Source organism: Coregonus lavaretus (genome assembly GCF_964263955.1).
Source record: "Coregonus lavaretus genome assembly, chromosome: 10".
Taxonomy (NCBI): domain Eukaryota; kingdom Metazoa; phylum Chordata; class Actinopteri; order Salmoniformes; family Salmonidae; genus Coregonus; species Coregonus lavaretus.
In genome coordinates this window covers 61,738,387-61,763,450 of record NC_139997.1, presented here as the reverse complement: position 1 = coordinate 61,763,450, position 25,064 = coordinate 61,738,387, and the positions used below count along the sequence as shown (strand labels likewise).

General features: G+C 43.1%; 1 protein-coding gene across 1 annotated transcript; it reads right to left on the bottom strand.

The window, feature by feature from the left end:
* Positions 1-1,307: 1,307 nt before the first annotated feature.
* Positions 1,308-22,048, bottom strand: LOC311136563 (uncharacterized protein). The gene is made up of 7 exons (XM_084170746.1): positions 21,861-22,048; positions 13,373-13,456; positions 12,228-12,311; positions 11,815-11,883; positions 11,065-11,310; positions 7,123-7,758; positions 1,308-6,697 (listed from the first exon to the last, which is right to left on the bottom strand). Exons 1-6 carry the CDS (start codon positions 21,864-21,866, stop codon positions 7,153-7,155), a joined length of 1,095 nt encoding a protein of 364 aa, XP_084026872.1. The 5' UTR covers positions 21,867-22,048; the 3' UTR covers positions 1,308-6,697; positions 7,123-7,152.
* Positions 22,049-25,064: the final 3,016 nt, after the last annotated feature.

Sequence of the window (25,064 nt, the reverse complement as noted above, 5' to 3'; positions counted from 1 at the left end):
AAAAATAAGAATATAATACCGAAGCACAGGAAAGTGAGTGTGTTATCTTAATGGGAAGTGAAGCAAGGGGACAAAGAGAATAAAAAGAGTATTAAAAACACAAGGGATAAAAACGCATTGTTGAAAAGAAGCAGAGTATGAAGATATATTAGGAAGAGAGATACCATTAACTGAGGGATATAAAAACTTTTAGCTGACTGAGATCACTACAGAAATATTGCTGACCCAACATCCTAACAGAGACACAGAACCAAAACATGAAGCTACAACAGCAATCTAGGATTGTGACTACTTACCTGGTCAACCACCAAGCCACCATGTCCACCCACACTGAACCACAAAGCACATGAGTTCCATCCTCAGAGCACACCTGAAGTACAGGAGAGGTGTCAGCCGCCACAAATAGTTGAAGAGGAACAGGAGCAAACTCAGCTGGAGAAGGAGTGGGAAAGGGGATACCTAGTCAGTTGCACAACTGAATGCATTCAACCGAAATGTGTCTTCCGCATTTAACCCAACCATAGACTAACACTGGCAGTAGAATGGCCTTACTGAAAAGCTCAGTGACTTTCAATGTGGCACCGTCATAGGATGCCACCTTTCCAACAAAGTCAGTTTGTCAAATTCCTGCCCTGCTAGAGCTGTCCCGGTAAACTGTGAGTGCTGTTATTGTGAAGTGGAAACGTCTAGGAGCAATGGAGCAGTGGAAATGCGTTCTCTGGAGTGATGAATCACGTTTCACCATCTGACATTCCGGCGGATGCCAGGAGAACGCTACCTGCCCCAATGCATAGTGACAACTGTAAAGTTTGGTGGAGGAGCAATAATGGTCTGGGGCTGTTTTTCATGGTTCGGGCTAGGCCCCTTAGTTCCAGTGAAGGGAAATCGTAATGCTACAGCATACAATGACATTCTAGACGATTCTGTGCTTCCAACTTTGTTGCAACAGTTTGGGGAAGGCCCTTTCCTATTTCAGCATGACAATACCCCGTGCACAAAGTGAGGTCCATACAGAAATGGTTTGTCGAGATTGGTGTGGAAGAACTTGACTGGCCTGCACAGAGCTCTGATTGCCTTTGGGATGAATTGGAACGCCGACTGTGAGCCAGGCCTAATTGCCCAACATCAATGCCTAATGCTAATGCTCTTGTGGCTGAATGGAAGCAAGTCCACACAGCAATGTTCCAACATCTAGTGGAAAGCCTTCCCAGAAGAGTGGAGACTGTTATAGCAGCAGGTGTTCACATACTTTTGGTCATGTCATTTTTCTCAGATTCAGTTAAAAAAACTGCCTGCAAAAACTCAAGCCACCCCAAATGTTTTTATTATTATTTATTTACAAAATCAGTCTCAATTTTAGTCACTCATTTTTTAAAGACATTAAACAGTGCTTTCATTTAATTTTCAATAATGATAACTATGCTCAAGTCTTTGTCATTGATCTATTTTTCCAGTCCAGCAGAAAGAAAAAAACGAGGTGAGATTTTTGGCACATGAGATAAAATTCAGATCTTTGGGACACAAGCTCAAAAAGCAGCTTTGAAGCAACAATGTTGTCTTAGTTGCATATATTGCATAAATAAATGCCCACATGAAAATAGAATCACATAATATTTTACATGACATGATCCAGTCTATTATGGTTCACCCTTTTCCCTAATTAGTACACTACTTTTGACCAGTGCCCTACAGCCTATGATCTGTCCCAAATGGCACCCTATTCCTTATGTAGTGCACTACTTTTGACCAGGGTCCACCTAGACCTGCTTTCCTTTTTCCACGCCTTCCAGTAAGTGTTGCAACACTAATGTTTGATCATGTATGGTTGGTGAGAGAAAGGCTCTCACCAACCCATAATAGGGTTCCATTTGGGACATAACATACAGTGCATTCGGGAAAGTATTCAGACCCCTTGACTTTTTTCACATTTTGTTATGTTACAGCCTAATTATAAAATTGATTAAATCAATAAAAATCCTCATCAATCTACACACAATACCCCACAATGACAGACAGTTTTTTAGAAATGTTTGCTAATTTATAAAAAAATAAAAACAGAAATATCTTATTTACATAAGTATTCAGACACTTTGCTATGAGACTCGAAATTGAGCTCAGGTGCATCCTGTTTCCATTGATCATCCTTGAGATGTGTCTACAACTTGATTGGAGTCCACCTGTGGTAAATTCAAATGATTGAACATGATTTGGAAAGGCACACTCCTGTCTATATAATGTCCCACAGTTGACAGTGCATGTTAGATTAAAAACCAAGCTATGAGGTCGAAGGAATTGTCCGAAGAGCTCCGAGACAGGATTGTGTCGAGGCACAGATCTGGGGAAGGGTACCAAAAAATGTCTGCAGCATCGAAGGTCCCCAAGAACACAGTGGCCTCCATCATACTTAAATGGAAGAAGTTTGGAACCACCAAGACTCTTCCTAGAGCTGGCCACCTGGCCAAACTGAGCAATCGGGGGAGAAGAGCCTTTGTCAGAGAGGTGATCAAGAACCCGTTGGTCACTCTGACAGAGCTCAAGAGTTCCTCTGTGGAGATGGGAGAACCTTCCAGAAGGACAACCATCTCTGCAGCACTCCACCAATCAGGGCTTTATGGTAGAGTGGCCAGACGGAAGCCACTCCTCAGTAAAAGGCAAGACAGTCCGCTTGGAGTTTGCCAAAAGGCCCCTAAAGGACTCTCAGACCATGAGAAACAAGATTATCTGGTCTGATGAAACCAAGATTGAACTCTTTGGCCTGAATGCCAAGCGTCACGTCTGGAGGAAACCTGGCACCATCCCTACGGTGAAGCATGGTAGTGGCAGCATCATGCAGTGGGGATGTTTTTCAGCGGCAGGGACTAGGAGACTAGTTGGGATTGAGGGAAAGATGAACAGAGCAGAGTACAGAGAGATCCTTGATGAAAACCTGCTCCAGAGCCCTCAGGACCTCATACTGGGTTGAAGGTTCACCTTCTAACAGGACAATGAACCTAAGCACACAGCCAAGAAAACGCAGGAGTGGCTTTAGGACAAGTCTCTGAATGTCCTTGAGTGGCTCAGCCAGAGCCCGGACTTGAACCCAATCTAACATCTCTAGAGAGACCTGAAAATAGCTGTGCAGCGACGCTCCCTATCCAACCTGACAGAGCTTGAGAGGATCTGCAGAGAAGAATGGGAGAAACTCCCCAAATACAGATGTGCCAAGCTTGTAGTGTCATACCCAAGAAGACTCAAGGCTGTAATCGCTGCTAAAGGTGCTTCAACAAAGTAAATGTAATTTTTTTGTTTTTAATAAATATGCCAACATTTCTACAACTGTTTTTGCTTTGTCTTTATGGGGTATTGTGTGTAGATTGATGAGGGGAAAAAATGATTTAATCAATTTTAGAATAAGGATGTAACATAACAAAATGTGGAAAAAATCAAGGGGTCTGAATACTTTCCGAATGCACTGTGCAGGCCTGTGTACTGCTCTGTGATACGGCAGGCACTGTCACCTAGTGGGCAACATATCCAACTGTACTTGTGCTGTATAATAGCTTCAACAGGTGGTGAAGACAAACATACAGTACATAACACCCATTTGAAATTAGGAACAAACTAGGGCCATAATCACTAGACCAAACCGAAGCAAACAAACCAAAACGGAAGGGATCTACCTGAACTTGTCCAATAAGAAAAACTTGTATTCGCTTTCCGTTGTGAAAAGTTTTGTTCCGTTTTGCACTAAGGACCCAGGAGGGAAACAGTTGACAGAACTGAACAACATGGACAACATCTCACATTTGTATCAATGTTGTGACCGAAGATCTACTACTGTAACCTGTAACTCCAAATAGGCTTCCTAAGGACTAGGGCTCCAGAGTGGCGCAGCGGTCTAAGGCACTGCATCTCAGTGCTAGAGGTGTCACTACAGACCCTGCTTCGATTCCAGGCTGTATCACAATCCGGCCGTGATTGGGAGTCCCATAGGGCGGCGGACAATTGACCCAGTGTAGTCCAGGTTTGGACTGGGTAGGCCGTCATTGTAAATAAGAATTTGTTCTTAACTGACTTGCCTAGTTAAATAAAAATAAACATTTATATCCCGACGGCACGGGAAATACCACTAAAATCAGAAATGCCTATTTAAAGTGTTTAAAACCAAGATATGGTCACTATGCCAGGGTTCTCCCAAAATAAGATTGTCGCTGCGCTGTAAAGATTTCACAGCAAGTGAAACTGATATTAGGTCATGAGTAACTTTGATTGCCAATTACATTGTTGTGAATTGCGAAACAGGCCGTTCATAAATTTAGAGCGTTAGCATGAATTCAGCGCATTTCAGCAGTAGACCTAGGCCTAGGCTATCTCGACACAGAGCGCGCTCAGGACACACAGAGTGCACCCAGAATAGGCTATAGCGTTGTCGAATCATACAAACTTTGTAACGGCAGTCAAAAAAAAAATGCCAAAGTTGCTAAGCTTGCTAGATAACCTCCAACAAATGACTATTTGGCAAAATCGAGTTGATGATAGCAGATCAGCTCATGAATAACGGAGAGATGAAGAGAGGAAATTGTTTAAATATGAAGGTATCTTAACGGGGACCAACTGTTAAAATAAAATATCCATATCTACTCTCATCAGCCTACCGTTTGTTGATCACACATTCTGTACCGAAGCTCTCATATCGGCAGCAACACCAGACATGGACTACAGAATAAAGTTAGGAATGTTCATGCAAGACAGGAGTCAGGATTTGGGGTTTCAGAGGAATTGGGACGATAGGAAAATAGCCTCTATATAAAGCTACTACGGTATGTGAGTCAATAGATAAATAAAACACTTGATTTAGGCTACATTATTGCATGCTGAATGTTTCTGATCGGTGATAGATGAGCAAACAAATACATAAGCTACCTCTTCCACGTGTCCAGCCAGAGATCAATTAACCAAATATACAGACAGAGATGAAGTGAAACCAAATCACATTGATTGATTATCAGACAAGTCACAAGCTTTTGGTCGGGAGTAGGACAGGCTGAAGAGCAAAATGAACTTGTATAAAATGCTAGCAAAATGTTCTGATCAGCTAATATATGAGCAAACTAGAATAAAGATGATCATTAGCACTCACCTCAACTCAGCTAACATTTTCCCAGCCTAATTGTAACCAAATATTCAAATGGAAATTAAGTGAAAACAAAAATCTGACATTGATTGATTTATCTAGACCAGGGATTCCCAAACTCGGTGGGGCCCCCCCCTCGGTGCACGTTTCGTTTTTTGACCTAGCACTACACAGCTGATTCAAATAACCAACTCATCATCAAGCTTTGATTATTTGAATCAACTGTGTAGTGTTAGGGCAAAAAAACTAAACATTGCTCTCATGGGGTGCCCCAGGACTGAGTTTGGGAAACCCTGATCTAGTTGAGTCCCCCACACCTGTCTCAAAGCAGCGCTATGGTGCTGTCCCAATCAAAACAGTGCTGAAATTATAATCTAGGTGACCACACACGACTATTGCTTTAAATTAGTATAACAGTTGACTTTTGGAGTTTCAGTATAAGCAAAAATGTGATACATGCCTTCAATTGCATTAGCCTACTATATTCCAATATTTTCATCATTCAGTTGATCATAACTAAGGTGAGTTTTCCTCACTCTGTGCTTTTTCTTGGCCCAATGGCTGTTTCCCCGTCTCCTCACTCCGCTGCCGCCCACCTCCGCCGCGCTGTTCTCAACACCAGTTTAAATCAATATAGCCTACTGTTTTCTAGAAATCTGGGGGGGTTTTTTGGATTCGGGCTCATTTAAATTCTGTGATGTCGGACCAGGCCTGGGCTCGGGCTTCAGCCCACCAGGATCACATTTTCAGTTCTGATGAAAACTCATAACTGCATTCGGGTCTTGTGTGCAGTCCAGCAGTGTTAATTATGTGTGTGCTTTGAATTTATGGCGACTTTGTGTGAAGTAGATACACTAGGCTAAAGGCTTCCATGCGACAACCTGTTTGGAGAATGAGCTATTACATTTTTTGCTAATCTGCTGCTGTGCATGTTGTGTATTTTGCGGAATTGCATTAGTGCGACATTCGGGGAAAATGTTATAATTTCCCAGGTCTTGTCATAAAATGTTTTTGGGAAATGTGAAGAGTGGTCCCGGGACAGTCCCGGGATCCTGGTTACTTAATCCTTACCAAGGACACAGAATCAAGTGGAACACCAAAACATTCTGTGTGGAAACAATTCAAGCTAACCAAATAAGGGGGAAAAAAAGCTGTACAGGCAAATCCCTTGCATTACTCTGCCTAAAGATAACAAAGTCACAGGCTAAGACACCAAAGAAAAATTGACAAAAAACAGGTCCAAAAATTAGCATAGGTATGTCCCAAATGACACCCTATTCCCTACATAGTGCACTATTTTAAACCAGAGGCCTATGGAACCTGGTCAAACGTAGTGCACTGTATAGGGCATAGGGTGCCATTTGGGACACAGCCAGAGTGTAGGACCTTCCAGATGCAGAGGACTAAAGGGAGTCCATCCAGTGGCAGAGTCTGCAGTCCATACCAGTCTCTCCTTTTCCTCTACAGTATGTGCCATGGGATGAGGGGAGGCAGGGCACACTATGGGGGTCTCCCTCTCTCTAAGGCAGGGGCATGGTGCGGTTACGGACTCAGTCTATGACGCCATCAGAGCTTGGTGTCCTCCTGAGAGGTGGAAACATAGCAACATACACACACGACTGTTAGAGGTCAGCTTGAGCCGATATAATACAAATCATTTCTTAAAGATAATAACAATTGTTGTGGTACATACATATTTTGTATTGGCGTGTTATCAGCAAGCAGATTATATTCTGTGCATGGGGATGGTAAAGGATCACTTGAGGTGACTTGATGTTGAATGGAGTTGTTTCAGAGTTTTTAGGAAATGTATAGTCCATAGATAGATAGTTCAGTGATCTTGGTTCGTGAAATATCTACTATCAATATCTTGGGGCTCTATTCAATCTGTAAAGTCGAAGCTTTACCGATTCCACGATATACATTTAAATTTCAATCACACTGTAAAGCTGAACTTCTGTGATGCGGATTGAATAGAGCCCCTGAACGTGAAAGAACACCTTCCTCACCTTCTCTTCGTTGTGGTCTGTGTCCCTCTCTCACTCCTTCTCTTTGCAGGCCAGCTCTTCCCCCTCTTCTTTTTCTCTCTCTGTAGATGACTCCTCCTGGTCCTTACTGAATGCTGAACAACTCTCCCTCTCCTTCTCCTTCTCCTCTTCTCCTCCACACCCCTGACCACAATCTTTCACCTCCTCTCCTCTAGTTACATCCTTTCCTGTCTGTCTCTCCTCTCCTGTCTGTCTCTCCTCCTGTCTCTCCTCCCCAGTCTGTCTCTCCTGTCTCTCCTCTCTCTGGGGCTCCAGTGTGTTTTCTGACTTTGTCTTTTTAAGTGGGTCAGTGTCTGTGGTTGAGCTGTCTGTTGTGGCAATCTGTTGCTGTGAGTTAGCAGGGGTGGAGGAGCCTGTCTCTGTCTTTGCTTTGGTAGACAGAGTGGTGTCTGCTCTTTCGCCCTCCTTCTCCTCCTCTTCCTTTTCAAACACCTCCTCCTCCCCCTCTCCCTTCTCCTCCTCTCCAACTTTGGCCGCAGGGTCGTCAGGTGTAGTTAGGGGCGTCTCTTCGCCCGTGGCCCCGCCTCCTTCCTCTCCGCTGGACTTCCTGTGTCGTCTCGAAGGTGGGCGTCGCCGGATGGAGAGGCGGGCTCTTCCCTGGAGAGGCAGGGACACAGACCATTAAGAACAGCTATGACACAGGATATGACATAATACACATACAGACAAACACACAGGCTTAAAGGTAACACACACACACCCTGGCACACACGCACACACACACACTTGCGTGCACTTACACACACACACACATTTGTTTTATGAACCTTGAGGGGACCAAACAATTGATTCCAATCAGAATACTATTTTCCCTAACCCCTAACCCTTAACCCTAACCCCAAACCCCTAAACCTAACCCTAAACCCTAATTGTAACCCTAAACCTAACCCCTAAGACTAAAATAGCCTTTTTCCTTGTGGGGACCGGCTAAATAAGTAAATATATATATATATATACACAGTGCCGTGAAAAAGTATTTGCCCCCTTTCTAATTTTCTCTACTTTTGCATATTTTTGATACTGAATGTTATCAGATCTTCAACTAAAACCTAATAAAGGGAACCTGAGTGAACAAATAACACAAAAATGAGATACTTATTTAATTTATTTCATAAACAAAGTTATGCAACACCCAATCCCTCTCTGCGAAAAAGTAATTGCCCCTTTACACTCAATAACTGGTTGTGCCACCTTTAGCTGCAATGACTGGGCCCCGTGTAGCTCAGTTGGTAGAGCATGGCGCTTGCAACGCCAGGGTTGTGGGTTCGATTCCCACGGGGGGCCAGTATGAAAATGTATGCACTCAGTAACTGTAAATCGCTCTGGATGAGAGCGTCTGCTAAATGACGTAAATGTAATGACTCCAACCAGACGCTTCCTGTAGTTGTTGATCAGTCTTTCATATCACTGAGGAGGAATGTTGGCCCAATCTTGCATGCAGAACTGTTTTAACTCAGCCACATTTGTGGGTTTTCAAGCATGAACTGCTCCTTTCAAGTCCTACCACACCATCTCAATTGGGATTAGGTCTGGACTTTGACCAGCCATTATCATGTAGCCTTGATTGTGTGTTTTGGATCATTGTCTTGCTGTGCTTCAGCTTCAGCTCACAGACGGATGGCCTGGCATTCTTCTGTAGAATTCTCTGATACAGGGCAGAATTCATGGTTCCTTCTATTAAGGCAAGTCATCCAGGTCCTGAGGCAGCAAAGCATCCCCAAACCATTACACTACCATCACCATGCTTGACCATTGGTATGAGCTTCTTAATGTGGAATGCAGTATTTGGTTTTGGCCAGTTCTGCATGCAGAAGTGGGCCACAATTCCCCGACAGTGATGTGAGAGACTGATCAACAACAACAGGAAGCATTTGGTTGCATACACTGTATATATACACAGAACAAAAATATAAATGCAACATGCAATAATTTCAAAGATTTTACTGAGTTACAGTTCATATAAGGAAATCAGTCAATACGCCATTATCTATGGATTTCACATGACTGGGAATACACATACAGTACCAGTAAAAGGTTTGGACACACCTACTCATTCCAGGCTTTTTCTTTATTTGTACTATTTTCTACATTGTAGAATAATAGTGAAGACATCAAAACTATGAAATAAAACATATGGAATCATGTAGTAACCAAAAAAGTGTTAAACAAATCAAAATATATTTTAAATTTGAGATTCTTGAAAGTAACCATCCCTTTGCCTTGATGACAGCTTTGCACGCTGTTGGCATTCTCTCAACCAGCTTCATGAGGTAGTCACCTGGAATGCATTTCAATTAACAGGTGTGCCTTGTTAAACGTTAGTTGTGGAATTTCTTTCCTTCTTAATGCGTTTGAACCAATCAGTTGTGTTGTGACAAGGTAGGGTTGGTATACAGAAGATAACACTATTTGGTAAAAGACCAAGTCCATATTATGTCAAGAACAGCTCAAATAAGCAAAGAGAAATGACAGTACATCATTACATGAAGGTCAGTAAATCCGGAAAATTTCAAGAACTTTTCAAGTTTCTTCAAGAGCAGTCGCAAAAACCATCAAGCGCTATGACGAAACTGGCTCTCATGAGGACCGCCACAGGAAAGGAAGACCCAGAGCTACCTCTGCTGCAGAGGATAAGTTCATTAGAGTTACCAGCCTCAGAAATCGGCAATTAACTGCACCTCAGTTTGCAGCCCAAATAAATGCTTCACAGAGTTCAAGTAGCAGACACATCTCAACATCAACTGTTCAGAGGTTTTTGCGTGAATCAGGCCTTCATGGTCGAATTGCTGCAAAGAAACCACTACTAAAGGACACCAATAAGAAGAAGAGACTTGCTTGGGCCAAGAAACACGAGCAATGGACATTAGACCGGTAGAAATCTGTCCTTTGGTCTGATGAGTCCAATTGTGAGATTTTTGGTTCCAACCGCCGTGTCTTTGTGAGACGCAGAGTAGGTGAACGGATGATCTCCGCATGTGTGGTTCCCACCGTGAAGCACAGAGGAGGAGGTGTGATGGTGTAGTGGTGCTTTGCTGCTGATACTGTCAGTGATTTATTTAGTATTCAAGGCACACTTAACCAGCATGGCTACCACAGCATTCTGCAGCAATATGCCATCACATCTGGTTTGTGCTTAGTGGGACTATCATTTGTTTTTCAACAGGACAATGACCCAAAACACACCTACAGGCTGTGTAAGGGCTATTTGACCAAGAAGGAGAGTGATGGAGTGCTGCATCAGATGACCTGGCCTCCACAATCACCTGACCTCAACCCAATTGAGATGGTTTGGGATGAGTTGGACGGCAGCGTGAAGGAAAAGCAGCCAACAAGTGCTCAGCATATGTGGGAACTCCTTGATGACTGTTGGAAAAGCATTCCAGGTGACTACCTCATGAAGCTGGTTGAGAGAATGCCAAGAGTGTGCAAAGCTGTCATAAAGGGAAAGGGTGGCTACTTTGAAGAATCTCAAATATAAAATATATTTTGATTTGTTTAACACTTTTTTCGTTACTAAATGATTCCATATGTGTTATTTCATAGTTTTGACGTCATCACTATTATTCTACAATGTAGAAAATAGTACAAATAAAGAAAAACCCTTGAATGAGTAGGTGTGTCCAAACTTTTGACTGGTACCGTATGTGTGTGTGTGTTTTATTGTCACATACACAGGATAGGTGCAGTGAAATTTTACAGGGTCAGCCATTGTCTTTCACCTTGTCTGCTCAGGTATTCGAACCAGCAACCTTTCAGTTGGTGGCCCAACACTCTAACCGCTAGGCTACCTGCCGCCCTAAAATGTTCCCACGTGTCCAAATTTTCCTTGTTTTACTATCCTTGTGAGGACTTCTGATCCCCACAAGGATAGTACAACCAAACACAGACACACACTGAGCAGACCTTGTTGATGCTGGGCAGTAGGGCTCCTTCAGTGGGTGTGGCTGGGTTCTCAAAGGTGGTAGGCGTCTCTTCCTCGCTCAGCGACCGAGGGAGGGGCGCCCTGCTGACTGGGGAGGTGGGGGTTACTGTAGTAACAGGAGGGGTGGTGGAGCATGGGGAGATGGGGGTGAAGGGGGGTGGCAACAGTCTCAGCCCAGGGCTCTTAGGAGAGGGCAGGAGGGAAGAGGGGGATAACGCCAGGTTAGCCTGGAGAGAGAGAGAGAGGGTGGGGAGAGAGGGAGAGAGAGAGGGACGGACGGACAGAGAGCGAGAGGAAGTAGAGAGAGCAAGGAAGAAAGAGAGAGAGAGAAAGACAGGGAGAGAGAGAGAGTTATTGTAATGTTATTACACACTAAGACGTACCTAAGATTCAGAGAGCTTGCAGCCATTTTTTGTGGGCTGTCCTCAGTGACACTGACTGGATGTTGAGGTGTGAGAGACTCAGTCAGGAAATGGCTGCTCTCTCTTATTATCAACCTGTGAGACCGTACTGTACCTGATCCTCTCTGCCTGATCTCCCTTCCCTTCTCTTCCCTCTGTCTCTGCATGCACCTGCACTGCTCACTTACATACACCAGGGGGCAGCCTTGACTACTCTTCACATAACTGTATGGTACAGCAAGAGCATTGCCCTCTCCAAATCAACAAGCACACACAGATGCAGACAAGCACGTACATACACACACACACACACACACACACCATGCTCACCTGCAGTTTCTCAATGAGAGCAGAGTTCCTTTTGGTTTTGGCAGGATGCAGAGACGGGGAGATGGGTTTCTGAAACACAGATGAGAAATACACACGCACGCGCGCACACACACACACACTGCGTCACAGAATGCTTTCTCTGTCTCATCCTATATTTTAACTTTATCTTAGTCTGTATTAAATACCAGGTTTAGGGTCAACTCTATTTCAACCCTTAATTCAATGATACTAAGATACAGATGATGTACACAAAATAGAACTGTACAACACAAAATGCAGAACACACATCACTTCCCCTCACATTCACGCACAGGTACGCACACACATAAAAGGGACATGGCATAATATAACTGTACAACACACAATGGTCAAACATTCCCCGTAAAACACTCACACCCACACACTCCTCTCACCTCCTCCTCCACCTGTCCCTGTCCCTGTGCTGTGGTCTTGGGGAGCTGTAGGGTTCGAGGGGGGCGTCTCCTAACAGGCGTACTCTGGAAGAGAAACCAACACCAGGGGGCTACTCAAACAATACTATACCAACAGACATAATACTATTACACATAGCATAGCACTAGCATGGCACTAGCATAGCATAGTAATCACACACACACACAGATTAAGAGACACAAGACCAGAGGCTACTAAACCAACACTCTGCCAAGGACACAATGGGCCTACCAGCAACACAACACACACACAACACTGAAACGTCAACATAACAGGAAACAACAGAACAACACAACTAGAACACAGGGCGCTACAGACATGCAGACATACAAATCTGACCAAATAAACACATAACTCAACCATGTCAGGATCTTAGAAGATACTACAACACTGACACATGCCACTGACCATCAACATAAATGTACATTTTAGTGATAAACAAAAACGATCACAGTGTACTGTCACTGACATGACTCAGAGGCACAAAACACAAATGCAGTTGACTGACTGACAATGACAACACAGCAACCACAATCCATACATGAACACTGACAAACAAACATACTCCACATACACACACTGGCATGCTGACATCAACGAACACACCAAAGCACAAGAACTGTGCAGCACGTCAGAACAAATGATGTTGACAGGACACACAACATGACACATAAATGACATGTTGAAGTACATTTCATGAAAGAGTGTTTACGACCGAGTGTGTGTTTAAGATCTATTTGGTCATACAGAAATAAACAAGTAAAAAAACATCAATGAGGAGCTAAAAGTATTATAATAACACAATATAGTGCCCATCTTTACATCAATGAATGTGGTTGTGAGTGTGTTTTCAAGCAGGGCTGACACGGCATTCACACAGAGGCACAGATATTCATAGAACCACTTCCTGCGCCTCACTTCCTGTGTGTAACTTCCTGTTTCACGTCTCTGTGTATTAATACGTTTAGCTGCTTCAGTACTATCTATCTATCTATCTAACTATCTGATAGAGTGAGAGAGAAAGAAGATGAGAAGAGAAAAGAGAGCGAAAGAGAGATAGAGAAAGATAGAGAAAGAGAGGAAAAGGAAGTTATAATGACCTCACCCCGTCAGTTCCAGTGGGGATGGGAGGGGCATGACCTTTGAACTTTCCAGCCAGCTCCGCAACTGACTTCTTAGGCGGGGCGTCCTCATGAAACACAAAAAGTACAATATGACTTTGGCACACACACACAAAGTAAATGGCTGCTGACACACACACAGATGAGGTGAGGTCATTGATATGGGAGAAGCTGGGGGGGAAATTGGACAGGGATTGCGTCCCAAATGGTACCCTATTCCCCTACAGAGCCCTGGTCAAAAGTAGCACATAATGTAGGGAATAGGGTGGCATTTGGGACACCCCTTCCCCTATACACAACCATACTGACACCACAGGACATTTACATTGACATTTTAGTCATTTAGCAGACGCTCTTATCCAGAGTGACTTAACAGTGAGTGAGTGCATACATTTTCGTACTTTTCCAATTTTCCACAACAGGAAATGACCTCACACTCTCAGCTTGGCTAGGTAGGATATAGGGGGGAATACAGCGAGGAGCATGATTAAAAGAAAACCGAGAGAGGGGTATAGAAATAGAACGAACAGTTGGATGTGTCTGTCGGCCTGTCTGCCATTATGTCTGTCTATGGATGCTCTCTCTCTCTCCCTCTCTTCTTCTCTCTCTCTGTCTCTCTGTATCCTGTGACCTCACCACACTTATATTTGACTGGATGGGCCATGGTGAGATTCACAGGCCCACTCCCTTTTCCTTCTAGCTCTGGAACAGTCAGGTTACACAGGTTACTCACAAATCCTCTCTCTCTCTCTCTCTCTCTCTCTCTCTCTCTCTCTCTCTCTCTCTCTCTCTCTCTCTCTCTCTCTCTCTCTCTCTCTCTCTCTCTCTCTCTCTCTCTCTCTCTCTCTCTCTCTCTCTCTCTCTCCTTCCATCCCCCTTCCACCCATTTTTTAACACAGACGCTCTTATCCAGAGCGACTTAACAGTTAGTGAGTGCATAAACATTTTTTCTCTCTCGCTCTCTCTCTCGCTCTCTCTTTCCCCCTCTCCCCTCCCCTCCCTCTCTCTCTGTCTGTCTGGGCTACCCAGAGTTCCTAGCAAGTTTGGAGCTTTCCTCAATACTCCTGTAAGTCTAACATAGAAATAGATGAGAACCATAATGTCTGTTTTGGTAAGTAGTTCTGCCATATACTGTGGCTCTTTCTACAGTCTAAGTATGACCTCACCCTTCTCTCTCTCTCCCTAGGGCAAGACCTAGTCAGATCATGACTGCATCCCAAAAGGGCCCTGGTCAAGATTTGTGCACTATAAAGGGAATAGGGTGCCATTTGGGACAGAGCCCATGCCCCCATCCTCCATCCAGAGCTGAGGTCATAACCCTCTCTCTTTCCCCCACTCTCAGCTGCTTTCCCCTGCTCTGGTCAACAAGCACTTCACTCTCTAGACATCCCCACTGCCCACTCACTGACAATCTATATTTCTTTGCTCAACTTAAACAACTCAAAACATCTTGGTACTGAATCGAGAGAGAGAGAGGAACAGAGAGAGAGTGAAGAGAGAAATAGGGAAGACAGAGAGATGGAAAGAGAAAGAGAGAAAGAGAGAGAGACAATATTGAAAATATTTATTATAATTATTTTTATTATGTTAATATTGTAAATCTCCAAAGTAAGCTTTGGCAATATGTACATTGTTACGTCATGCCAATAAAGCAAATTGAATTGAATTGAATTGAATTGAGAGAGAGAGAGAGAGAGAGAGAGAGAGAGAGAGAGAGAGAGAGAGAGAGAGCAACCCGTGTGTCTGTGTGTGTGTGTGTGTGTGTGTGTGTGTGTGTGTGTGTGTGTGTGTGTGTGTGTGTGTGTGTGTGTGTGTGTGTGTGTGTGTGTGTGAGTGTGAGAGAGAAGTGGTGGGGGTGGGTGGTTTGGTTGGTTGGTGGCTGGGGACCCGGGGACTTGAGACTGGAGGACATTACATAAAGTGGCAGTGAATAAGGTAAATGACAGGCTGGTGAGAGAGAGAGAGCACTGGCCTGAGAGATCTACTAGGGAGAGGGAGAGAGATAATGAGAGGGAGAGGGAGAAAAAGGAGGGATATCAGTAACAGACTGAGAGTCTGCTGCCTGAGGTGCATTGTTCAGGGCAGAGAGAGAGAGAGACAGAGAGAAAGAGAGAGAAAGAGAGAGAGAGAGAGAGAGAGAGAGAGAGAGAGAGAGAGAGAGAGAGAGAGAGAGAGAGAGAGAGAGAGAGAGACCAGAGCTGTTGACAGTTCTAATGCCTCATTCAGGCCTGCTTCTACAGTACAGACCTTTCTTCCTGTTTAATGTGGCCAGTTAACACATACACTCAGTATTTGGGACCCATGCAAGGAATCAAACCCCCAAACCTAGTGTTGCCACTGGAGCTTAGGAAAACACTATAGCTGGTCTAACCAAACACACTCTCTGAAGGTGAAACTTCAGACATTTATGTACAATTTGTGTGAAAATTGTCTTTAAAAAAATATGTACTTAATCAACCAAACTACACACTGCATCCAGTGAGTGCTGCCTGGCCTTCTTCTGACATCATTACTAGACACACACCTGTTCCACAGTGCATGATGGGAGATGATGTCACACCATGGCAGACAGCCTCAACACCTCTGAACTGTTGTTTTTACAATGCTTTTACAACGTTAAATAAACACGCCAGCCTCACGCACTCCCTTCCCAGCCCCGCCCCTTCCCGCTAGAATTGTTGTTAACTTAGTGTGTGTTTGTGTGCGTGTGTTAACTAGGCTGGGCAGCACTCCAACCACAGGGAGAGGAGAAACACTGCAACGGCACAACAAAAACACAACATCTTAATCACTTTACCATGCTGGACCTCTCTCTCTCCCTCCCTCTATCTCTCTTTTTCTCTCAAGCATACACTCTTATTAATCTCCACACTCTCTTTCTCTCTTTCCCTCTCCGCTCTGCTCTCTTTACAGTCATGTTGCTATGTGTGTGGGTTCTGGGTAGACGTTATTGGTTGCACCCTTCCGGAAACATCCAGACATAACTCATCTGATCCCTATCTATATGACTGGATCCCTATCGATATGCCTGTATACATCATCCTCACACATACAGTGCCTTCAGAAAGTATTCATACCCCTTGACTTATTCCACATTTTGTTGTTAGCCTGAATTAAAAATGTATTAATTATTTTTTTTCTCTCACCCATCTACACACATTACCCCATAATGTGAAAACATGTTTTTAGAAATTTTAGCAAATGTATTGAAAATTAAATACAGAAATATCAAATTGACATACAGTACCAGTCAAAAGTTTGGATATACCTACTCATTCAGCTAATGCCAATAGCGTGCAAAGCTGTCATCAACGCAAAGGGTGGCTACTTTGAAGAATCTCAAATATAAAATATATTTTGATTTGTTTCACACTTTCTTGGTTACTACATGATTCCATATGTGTTATTTCATAGTTTTGATGTCTTCACTATTATTCTACAATGTAGAAAATTGTAAAAATAAAGAAAAACCCTGGAATGTGTTATTTCATAGTTTTGATGTCTTCACTATTATTCTACAATGTAGAAAATAGTAAAAATAAAGAAAAACCCTGGAATGTGTAGGTGTGTCCAAACTTTTGACTGGTAATATAAGAACTCACACCCCTGAGTCAATACTTTGTAGAAGCAGCTTAGGCATCGATTACAGCTGTGAGTCTTTCTGGGTAAATCTCTTAAGAGCTTTCCACACCTGGATTGTGCAACATTTGCCGATTATTCTTTTCAAAATTCTTCAAGATCTGTCAAATTGGTTGATGATCATTGCTAGACAACCATTTTCAGATCTTGCCATATACAGTGGGGAGAACAAGTATTTGATACACTGCCGATTTTGCAGGTTTTCCTACTTACAAAGCATGTAGAGGTCTGTAATTTTTATCATAGGTACACTTTAACTGTGAGAGACAGAATCTAAAACTAAATCCAGAAAATCACATTGTATGATTTTTAAGTTATTAATTTGCATTTTATTGCATGACATAAGTATTTGATCACCTACCAACCAGTAAGAATTCCGGCTCTCACAGACCTGTTAGTTTTTCTTTAAGAAGCCCTCCTGTTCTCCACTCATTACCTTTATTAACTGCACCTGTTTGAACTCGTTACCTGTATAAAAGACACCTGTCCACACACTCAATCAAACAGACTCCAACCTCTCCACAATGGCCAAGACCAGAGAGCTGTGTAAGGACATCAGGGATAAAATTGTAGACCTGCACAAGGCTGGGATGGGCTACAGGACAATAGGCAAGCAGCTTGGAGAGAAGGCAACAACTGTTGGCGCAATTATTAGAAAATGGAAGAAGTTCAAGATGACGGTCAATCACCCTCGGTCTGGGGCTCCATGCAAGATCTCACCTCGTGGGGCATCAATAATCATGAGGAAAGTGAGGGATCAGCCCAGAACTACACGGCAGGACCTCGTCAATGACCTGAAGAGAGCTGGGACCACAGTCTCAAAGAAAACCATTAGTAACACACTACGCCGTCATGGATTAAAATCCTGCAGCACACGCAAGGTCCCCCTGCTCAAGCCAGCGCATGTCCAGGCCCGTCTGAAGTTTGCCAATGACCATCTGGATGATCCAGAGGAGGAATGGGAGAAGGTCATGTGGTCTGATGAGACAAAAATAGAGCTTTTTGGTCTAAACTCCACTCGTCGTGTTTGGAGGAAGAAAAAGGATGAGTACAACCCCAAGAACACCATCCCAACCGTGAAGCATGAAGGTGGAAACATCATTCTTTGGGGATGCTTTTCTGCAAAGGGGACAGGACGACTGCACCGTATTGAGGGGAGGATGGATGGGGCCATGTATCGCGAGATCTTGGCCAACAACCTCCTTCCCTCAGTAAGAGCATTGAAGATGGGTCGTGGCTGGGTCTTCCAGCATGACAACGACCCGAAACACATAGCCAGGGCAACTAAGGAGTGGCTCCGTAAGAAGCATCTCAAGGTCCTGGAGTGGCCTAGCCAGTCTCCAGACCTGAACCCAATAGAAAATCTTTGGAGGGAGCTGAAAGTCCGTATTGCCCAGCGACAGCCCCGAAACCTGAAGGATCTGGAGAAGGTCTGAATGGAGGAGTGGGCCAAAATCCCTGCTGCAATGTGTGTAAACCTGGTCAAGACCTACAGGAAACGTATGATCTCTGTAATTGCAAACAAAGGTTTCTGTACCAAATATTAAGTTCTGCTTTTCTGATGTATCAAATATTTATGTCATGCAATAAAATGCAAATTAATTACTTAAAAATCATACGATGTGATTTTCTGGATTTTTGTTTTAGATTCCATCTCTCACAGTTGAAGTGTACCTATGATAAAAATTACAGACCTCTACATGCTTTGTAAGTAGAAAAACCTGCAAAATCGGCAGTGTATCAAATACTTGTTCTCCCCACTGTATTTTCAAGTAGATTTCATTCAAAACTGTAACTCTGCCACTCAGAAACATTCATGTCTTCTTGGTAAGCAACTCCAGTGTCGATTTGGCGTTGTGTTTTAGGTTATTGTCCGGCTGAAAGGTGAATTCAGCTCCCAGTGTCTGGTGGAAAGCAGACTGAACCAGGTTTTCCTCTAGGATTTTGCCTGTGCTTAGCTCCATTCAGTTTATTTTTTATCCTGAAAAACTCCCCAGTCCTTAATGATTTCAAGCATTCCCATAACATGATGCAGCCACCACTATGCTTGAAAATATGGAGAGTGGTACTCAGTAATGTTGTATTGGATTTGCCCCAAACATAACAGTTAATTAATTAGTTAATTGCTTGACACATTTTTTTGATGTATTTTTTGCAGGATGCATGTTTTGGAATATTTGTATTCTGTACAAGCTTCCTTCTCTTCTTTTCACTCTGTCAGTTAGGTTAGTATTGTGGAGTAACTACATTGTTTATCCATCCTCCGTTTTCTCCTATCACTGCCATTAAACGCTGTAACTGTTTTAAAGTCACCATTGGCCTCATGGTGAAATCCCTAAGTGGTTTCCTTCCTCTCCGGCATCTGAGTTAGGAAGGATGCCTGTATCCTGTGATGTGTGTGTGTGTGTGTGTGTGTGTGTATGTTTAAGCATCACAAAGATGTTCTTTGTCAGTGTGTGATTGAGACCACCAGCATCAGAACTCATGAGCATGACTCTATTAGTGGTGCTTCATGGGAGAGGCAGCATGTGTGTTTAAGAAAGAGAAACAGAAAGAGGAGAGAGAAGAGTGAGAGAAAGCAAGAGAGAGACAGAGGGATGGTGGGAGAGAGAGGGGGAAGAGAGAGAGAGAGAGAGAGAGAGAGAGAGAGAGAGAGAGAGAGAGAGAGAGAGAGAGTGAGAGAAAGAGAGCAAGAGAGGTGTGTCAGAATGGAACAGTCAGATTACACAAATTACACACAAATCCTTCTCGCTCTCTCTCTCGCTCTCACTCTCTCTCTCATGACATCATCATCTGGCGCTGTTTATGTGTGGTGGATATGAGGTGGAGTCCAGCGTGTGTGTGTGTGTTGGCAGAGACTAAACATTTAGCTCACAGGACCTTCCCAAACACACCCCGAACACACACACACACACTTTCAGTAAGACCATATCCAGATCTTTACTGTCCTTTACTCCCCTTCCTCTCTTTCTCTTCCTCTTCCTCTGTCCCTCTTTCCTTTCTCTCTCTCTCCCTCTCGTGCTCTCGTTCTCCCCCTCTCTGTCTTGTATCTCCTTGTCCTTCATTATCTGCCCTCACTTCAGGCACAAACACACACACACACACACAGCTGTTGAAGTGGGGTTGATACACACTCCTCTAAATTGAAGGACTCACATTGCTGGCATTCAGCAGATAATGAAATCACATAGCCCGGAGGCCAGGCGCACGTAGGCGCACACACACACACACACACACACACAAACAAATGCATTCTCATCCTTAAAGGCAGGAGACCTAGAGAATGAGTGTAAAACATGTCTTTAGCATGGACCTGTTGTCAAATGGCACCATATACCAATTTAGTGCACTACTTTTGACAATAGGGAATAGGGTGTCATTTGGGATGCACATCCTTGGTCTAAAATCTCCTCTTCTCTGGACAACTAGTCGGCCAATCAATATCACGTTTCACAACCCACTCATGTATATGGCTACAGCGTGTAGAATTGAGCAACTCCATCTGTAGAAACTTGTTGCAAAGGTAACGGTTACACCACTTCCTCTGTGTGTGTGCATGTGTGTGGGTGTGTGTGGTGTGTGTTCCTGTCATATTTCCTGTTTGAGTAACGTACTGAACAGCATTGATGAGGAGAATCAGCTACAGTATAAGGTCAGCAAACCAGGAAGTGTTCTTGTGATAGGCTACCATCGCCATCATTCCACCACCACATGCATCATGCATCTAACACAAACCAATATGTCTGCTCCCAAATGCTACAACTCTATTCCAAAAACTACTACTCCCTTTACGACTGACACACAAGTAACATTCTTTCATCATCGCCTAATGCAGAGGTGTCAAACTTAATTCCTGGAGGGCCGAGTGTCTGTGGGTTTTTGCTCCTCCTTTGTCCTTGATTGATCAATTAAGAATATTGATTAGTTAGAAACTCCCCTCACCTGGTTGTCTATTTGTTCTTGTCCCCAGGTCCAGAACATATTCAAGGAAACATACAGTATTATACAGAGCCATCATTGCATGGAACTCCCTTCTATTTCATATAGCACAAGTGAACAGCAAACCTGGTTTCCAAAAACAAATAAAGCAACACCTCACGGCACAACGTACTGATGTGTAACTGATGGATGCACACGCACACTACATGTTAATGTTTTTAAATGTATGTAAATTGTAAAGTATTTTGTCTGTAATGTCTTCTTCATTATGTCTCGGACCCCAGTAAAAGTAGCTGTCGCCATTGGCGTCGGCTAATGGGGATCCTAATAAAAAAATACTTTTTAAAAGTCTGTCTTAATTGTACACAAATTGAAAGGTAATAACAAAAAACAGGAATTGAGTTTGACAGTTGACACCCCGGGCTTAATGCATACAAATCCAGTCATTAGGCTATATGCTTGACAGTCTCTCAAATAGTGATGGCACGATGAACATGAGAGAAAGAGAATGAGAGTTAGATGTCATGACAAGTGACAATATGCATGACTAAAAGTAGTTTAATTCAGTGTAATTTATGGGTTAGAACTAAGCCCAGGCCTGGTTGTTATGCCCCTCTGTAACTCAAAACACGTGAATCATCTAATCTGCATGCTATCTAGGCCACAGTTTGGTCCATACAGATCAAACAGAGAGTGTCATGTCTTATGCAGGTTATTAGACTACATAGCCGACTAAACTCAACTCAACAATTTACGAGTTTAGTCCGCTATAGACTACATTGTACTGGACAGCACAGAATCACAGATATAATTCTATATGACATGGTGAATCAACAACTTAGCTCTTCAACACAAACAAAAACATATTTAAAAACACCCCAAAACTCTGTTTACCTCCATCCTCTGCTGCAGCCGCCTTGACTGTCGTCCCGTTCGCAGCAAGTTTCAACTCCCTCTAAAAGTTTTATTTTGGGACTTGTCAAAGTTGCACTCCGTCTCCTCTCCTCACACCCGTCTCTCTCCTGCCAGGCCCATGTATGTGAGCTATGCGAGAGCCCTTAGTAGGCTGGGAGGGTGGTCTCTCTCTCCCGCTCTCTCTCTCTCTCTCTCTCTCTCTCTCTCTCTCTCTCTCTCTCTCTCTCTCTCTCTCTCTCTCTCTCTCTCTCTCTCTCTCTCTCTCTCTCTCTCTCTCTCTCTCTCTCTCTCTCTCTCTCTCTCTCTCTCTCTCTCTCTCTCTCTCTCTCTCTCTCTCTCTCTCTCTCTCCCTCTGCAGTTATATTTAGAAAGAACTCTCACAACATTTCCAGGACGTGTGATTAGAGTGAGAGTGAGTGAGTGAAGCAACAGTAGCCTAGGTCGGATCAAACTGTAGTGTTGCGTTGCGTGCATTTTAATGCCGAGCCGACGCTGAGATTTATACAAAGTGATTGAAATTCATTTTAGGGATGCGTATGGCGCAGGTGTAGCTACCAGTGGAAGCTCCTCAGAGGACCATCCTACTCAGTGAATTTCATAAAAATTTAAATAGTGAAACGTTTAAAAAAGTATCCTTTTTACTATACTAAATATATTCTCGTCACCAAATAACTGATTAAAACACGTTTTGCAATTAAGCCTCATCAGCACCCTCTAGGGTAGCACCATGGTGTAGCCGGAGGACAGCTATTTTCCATCCTCCTCTGGGTACATTGACTTTAATACAAAACCTAGGAGGCTCATGGTTCTAATTATGATGACGTCCGGACATCTAGAGCCTGACCGATTTATCAGTTTACCAATATTATCGGCCGATATTAGCCTTTTACCAATGTATTTGTATCTGCGTTTAATCCATTGCAAATGGCCGATATAAGATACGGAGAAAACGCTCGGCAAAAAAGCCATTCTTCATAGATTTTGACTTTTTTGTGCATTTCATTATTTGTCCTGAAGAGGACACGCTTTACATGGCTATAAGCCTATCTTGCCTTGGCGCACTAAACTAAGACTGGACACTACCACCGGACCAATGCAACTACACCAGTCAGAGAGGAGAGTGAACTACTGTGAACTAACTCTTAGTCTTACTGCTTCTACGATGAGTGCTGAGTAGATAAAAGCTTGCCAGCTCAATAAAGTGCCAAAAATGGACACTGGCCATATACTGTTATGTGAAGTGTCATAGTAGGGTGTCGGGTGTCGTGACAAACAATGGATGCTATGGCCAAATGTAAAGTAAGTGCCGTGCTAAGACAATCAACTCTGTGTTAACGTTAACATTACAGCTCTTTAGTAAAGCCAGCGAAATCTGGTGTGTTACATTTGCTCTTTGTGAAGGGTATTCCTCAAGCTCTGTCTTTCAACTGTTTTCAGAGACACTAAAAACAACTTTGCAGGTTGCAAAGTAGCACTTCGTAGCTTCATTTTGAAGTATGGGTTCATCGTAACTTGATAGGGACTGGTCCAAATTCACATTTCGCCAATTGCCACCCCCATTTCCATGACGAGTGCTAGCTAGCTAGCCAGCTAACTAGCTGTGTGAGACTACTTGACGCCATCACTGAGGTTTAGTGCTATCTGGAAACCTTGGGACGTCCATACGCTAAACCATAACCCTTACCTAACCCGAACCTTAACACTTACTGTAACCATGTGTATGGACGTCCCAAGGATCCAATATAGCGCAGAGGCAATGCCTGCTGCGAGAGGCAGCGGCACATTTTGTGATTGATGTTTTTCCTTTCAACTGAAAACTACTAGAATTCAGTGGCTACAGCCCTACAATCGATGAAAGCATACTAAATATTAATGTAATGAAAATGTGTCCTATATTGTTGTTTTCCAGCTGGCTAGCAATTTTCAATCTTCAGAGGCAAAAGAAATTTTGGAATCAGTGCAGTTTATCCTCCTTTTACTAGTGTACCACACAGTTTTCCATTAAATCTTGTCTTTCTGGTGCTCCTAAATTCAATGTGGCGCTTAGATTAATGTTCTTTCCTCAAATGTAACAAATCAATTTTCAGAGTATCTTTGTAGGGCTGTTTTAAGCACAATCCATACAGATTATTTTTTTTTTTTTCAGATTTAATAATACAAATATCTGTAGATATATATATAATTTCCACTCTAAAATCGGAATTGGTATTGGATCCAAAAATCCCCTGTCGGTCTGGCTCTAACGTTCTCCAAACTATCAGAACTCTTGCAGTATGAACTGACATGTTGTCATCCAATCAAAGGATCAGATAATTTCATCTAGTACTGAAAGCATAAACTACAGCTAGCTAGCACTGCAGTGAAAAAAGTGTGATGAGTATTTGACTCAGAGAGAAAAAACATTTTGTTTTAAATTCAGGAGAAGCAGCAGAGAGAGACAGAGATATTCCATTGTATTTTTTTCTTCTTTACCTTTTACTTACTTTAGCCTACTCAACAACCTGACTCAAACAGAGAGGAATGATATTTATGTTATTTAGTTAGCTAAGGCTATCCAATACTGCAACTCTTCCAAGTCAAGGTAAGCTTTCGGTTTTATTAATTTATTGCCACTGGGGCCTGCTGGTATAACTGCTAAACTGCTTGCTTTACACTGTACTGTGTGATTGTACACATGGATAGGATTGTGGGTTACTAACGCGTTAGTTGTAGTTTGCTGACTATAACGTTAATATGGTGACAACAATGTAGGCTGTGAAGCGGTTATGGTATGAAGGTTTGGTTTTGAGCGTTTTTTTGCGCCTAGTCACAGACAGCTGTTGTGTTGTGTACTGAAGTCCACAAGCGAAGAGAAAATGTGAGAGGAGGAGAGTACGTAGAGGCGAGAAGGAACTATACAAACGAGCAAAGTGATGATGCTGAAATTGAACTGTTTGTGCAGGTGTTAAGGAGTGTATTCATTCCGCTGATTCTGTTGCAAAACGTTTCTTAAACGGAAGCAAACGGAACAATTTGTCCAATAGAAACTCTTGTTTTGTTTGGACTAACGACTACACCCCAGATCAGCTAGATGCAGGAAAGGGTGTGCAAGGCGATATTTAATGTCTCACTGTCTGTCACCTTGATTACTCCAATTTGTCTCTCGACCTACGTTATAAACTTTCCTTTGTAGGCTAGGTTGTA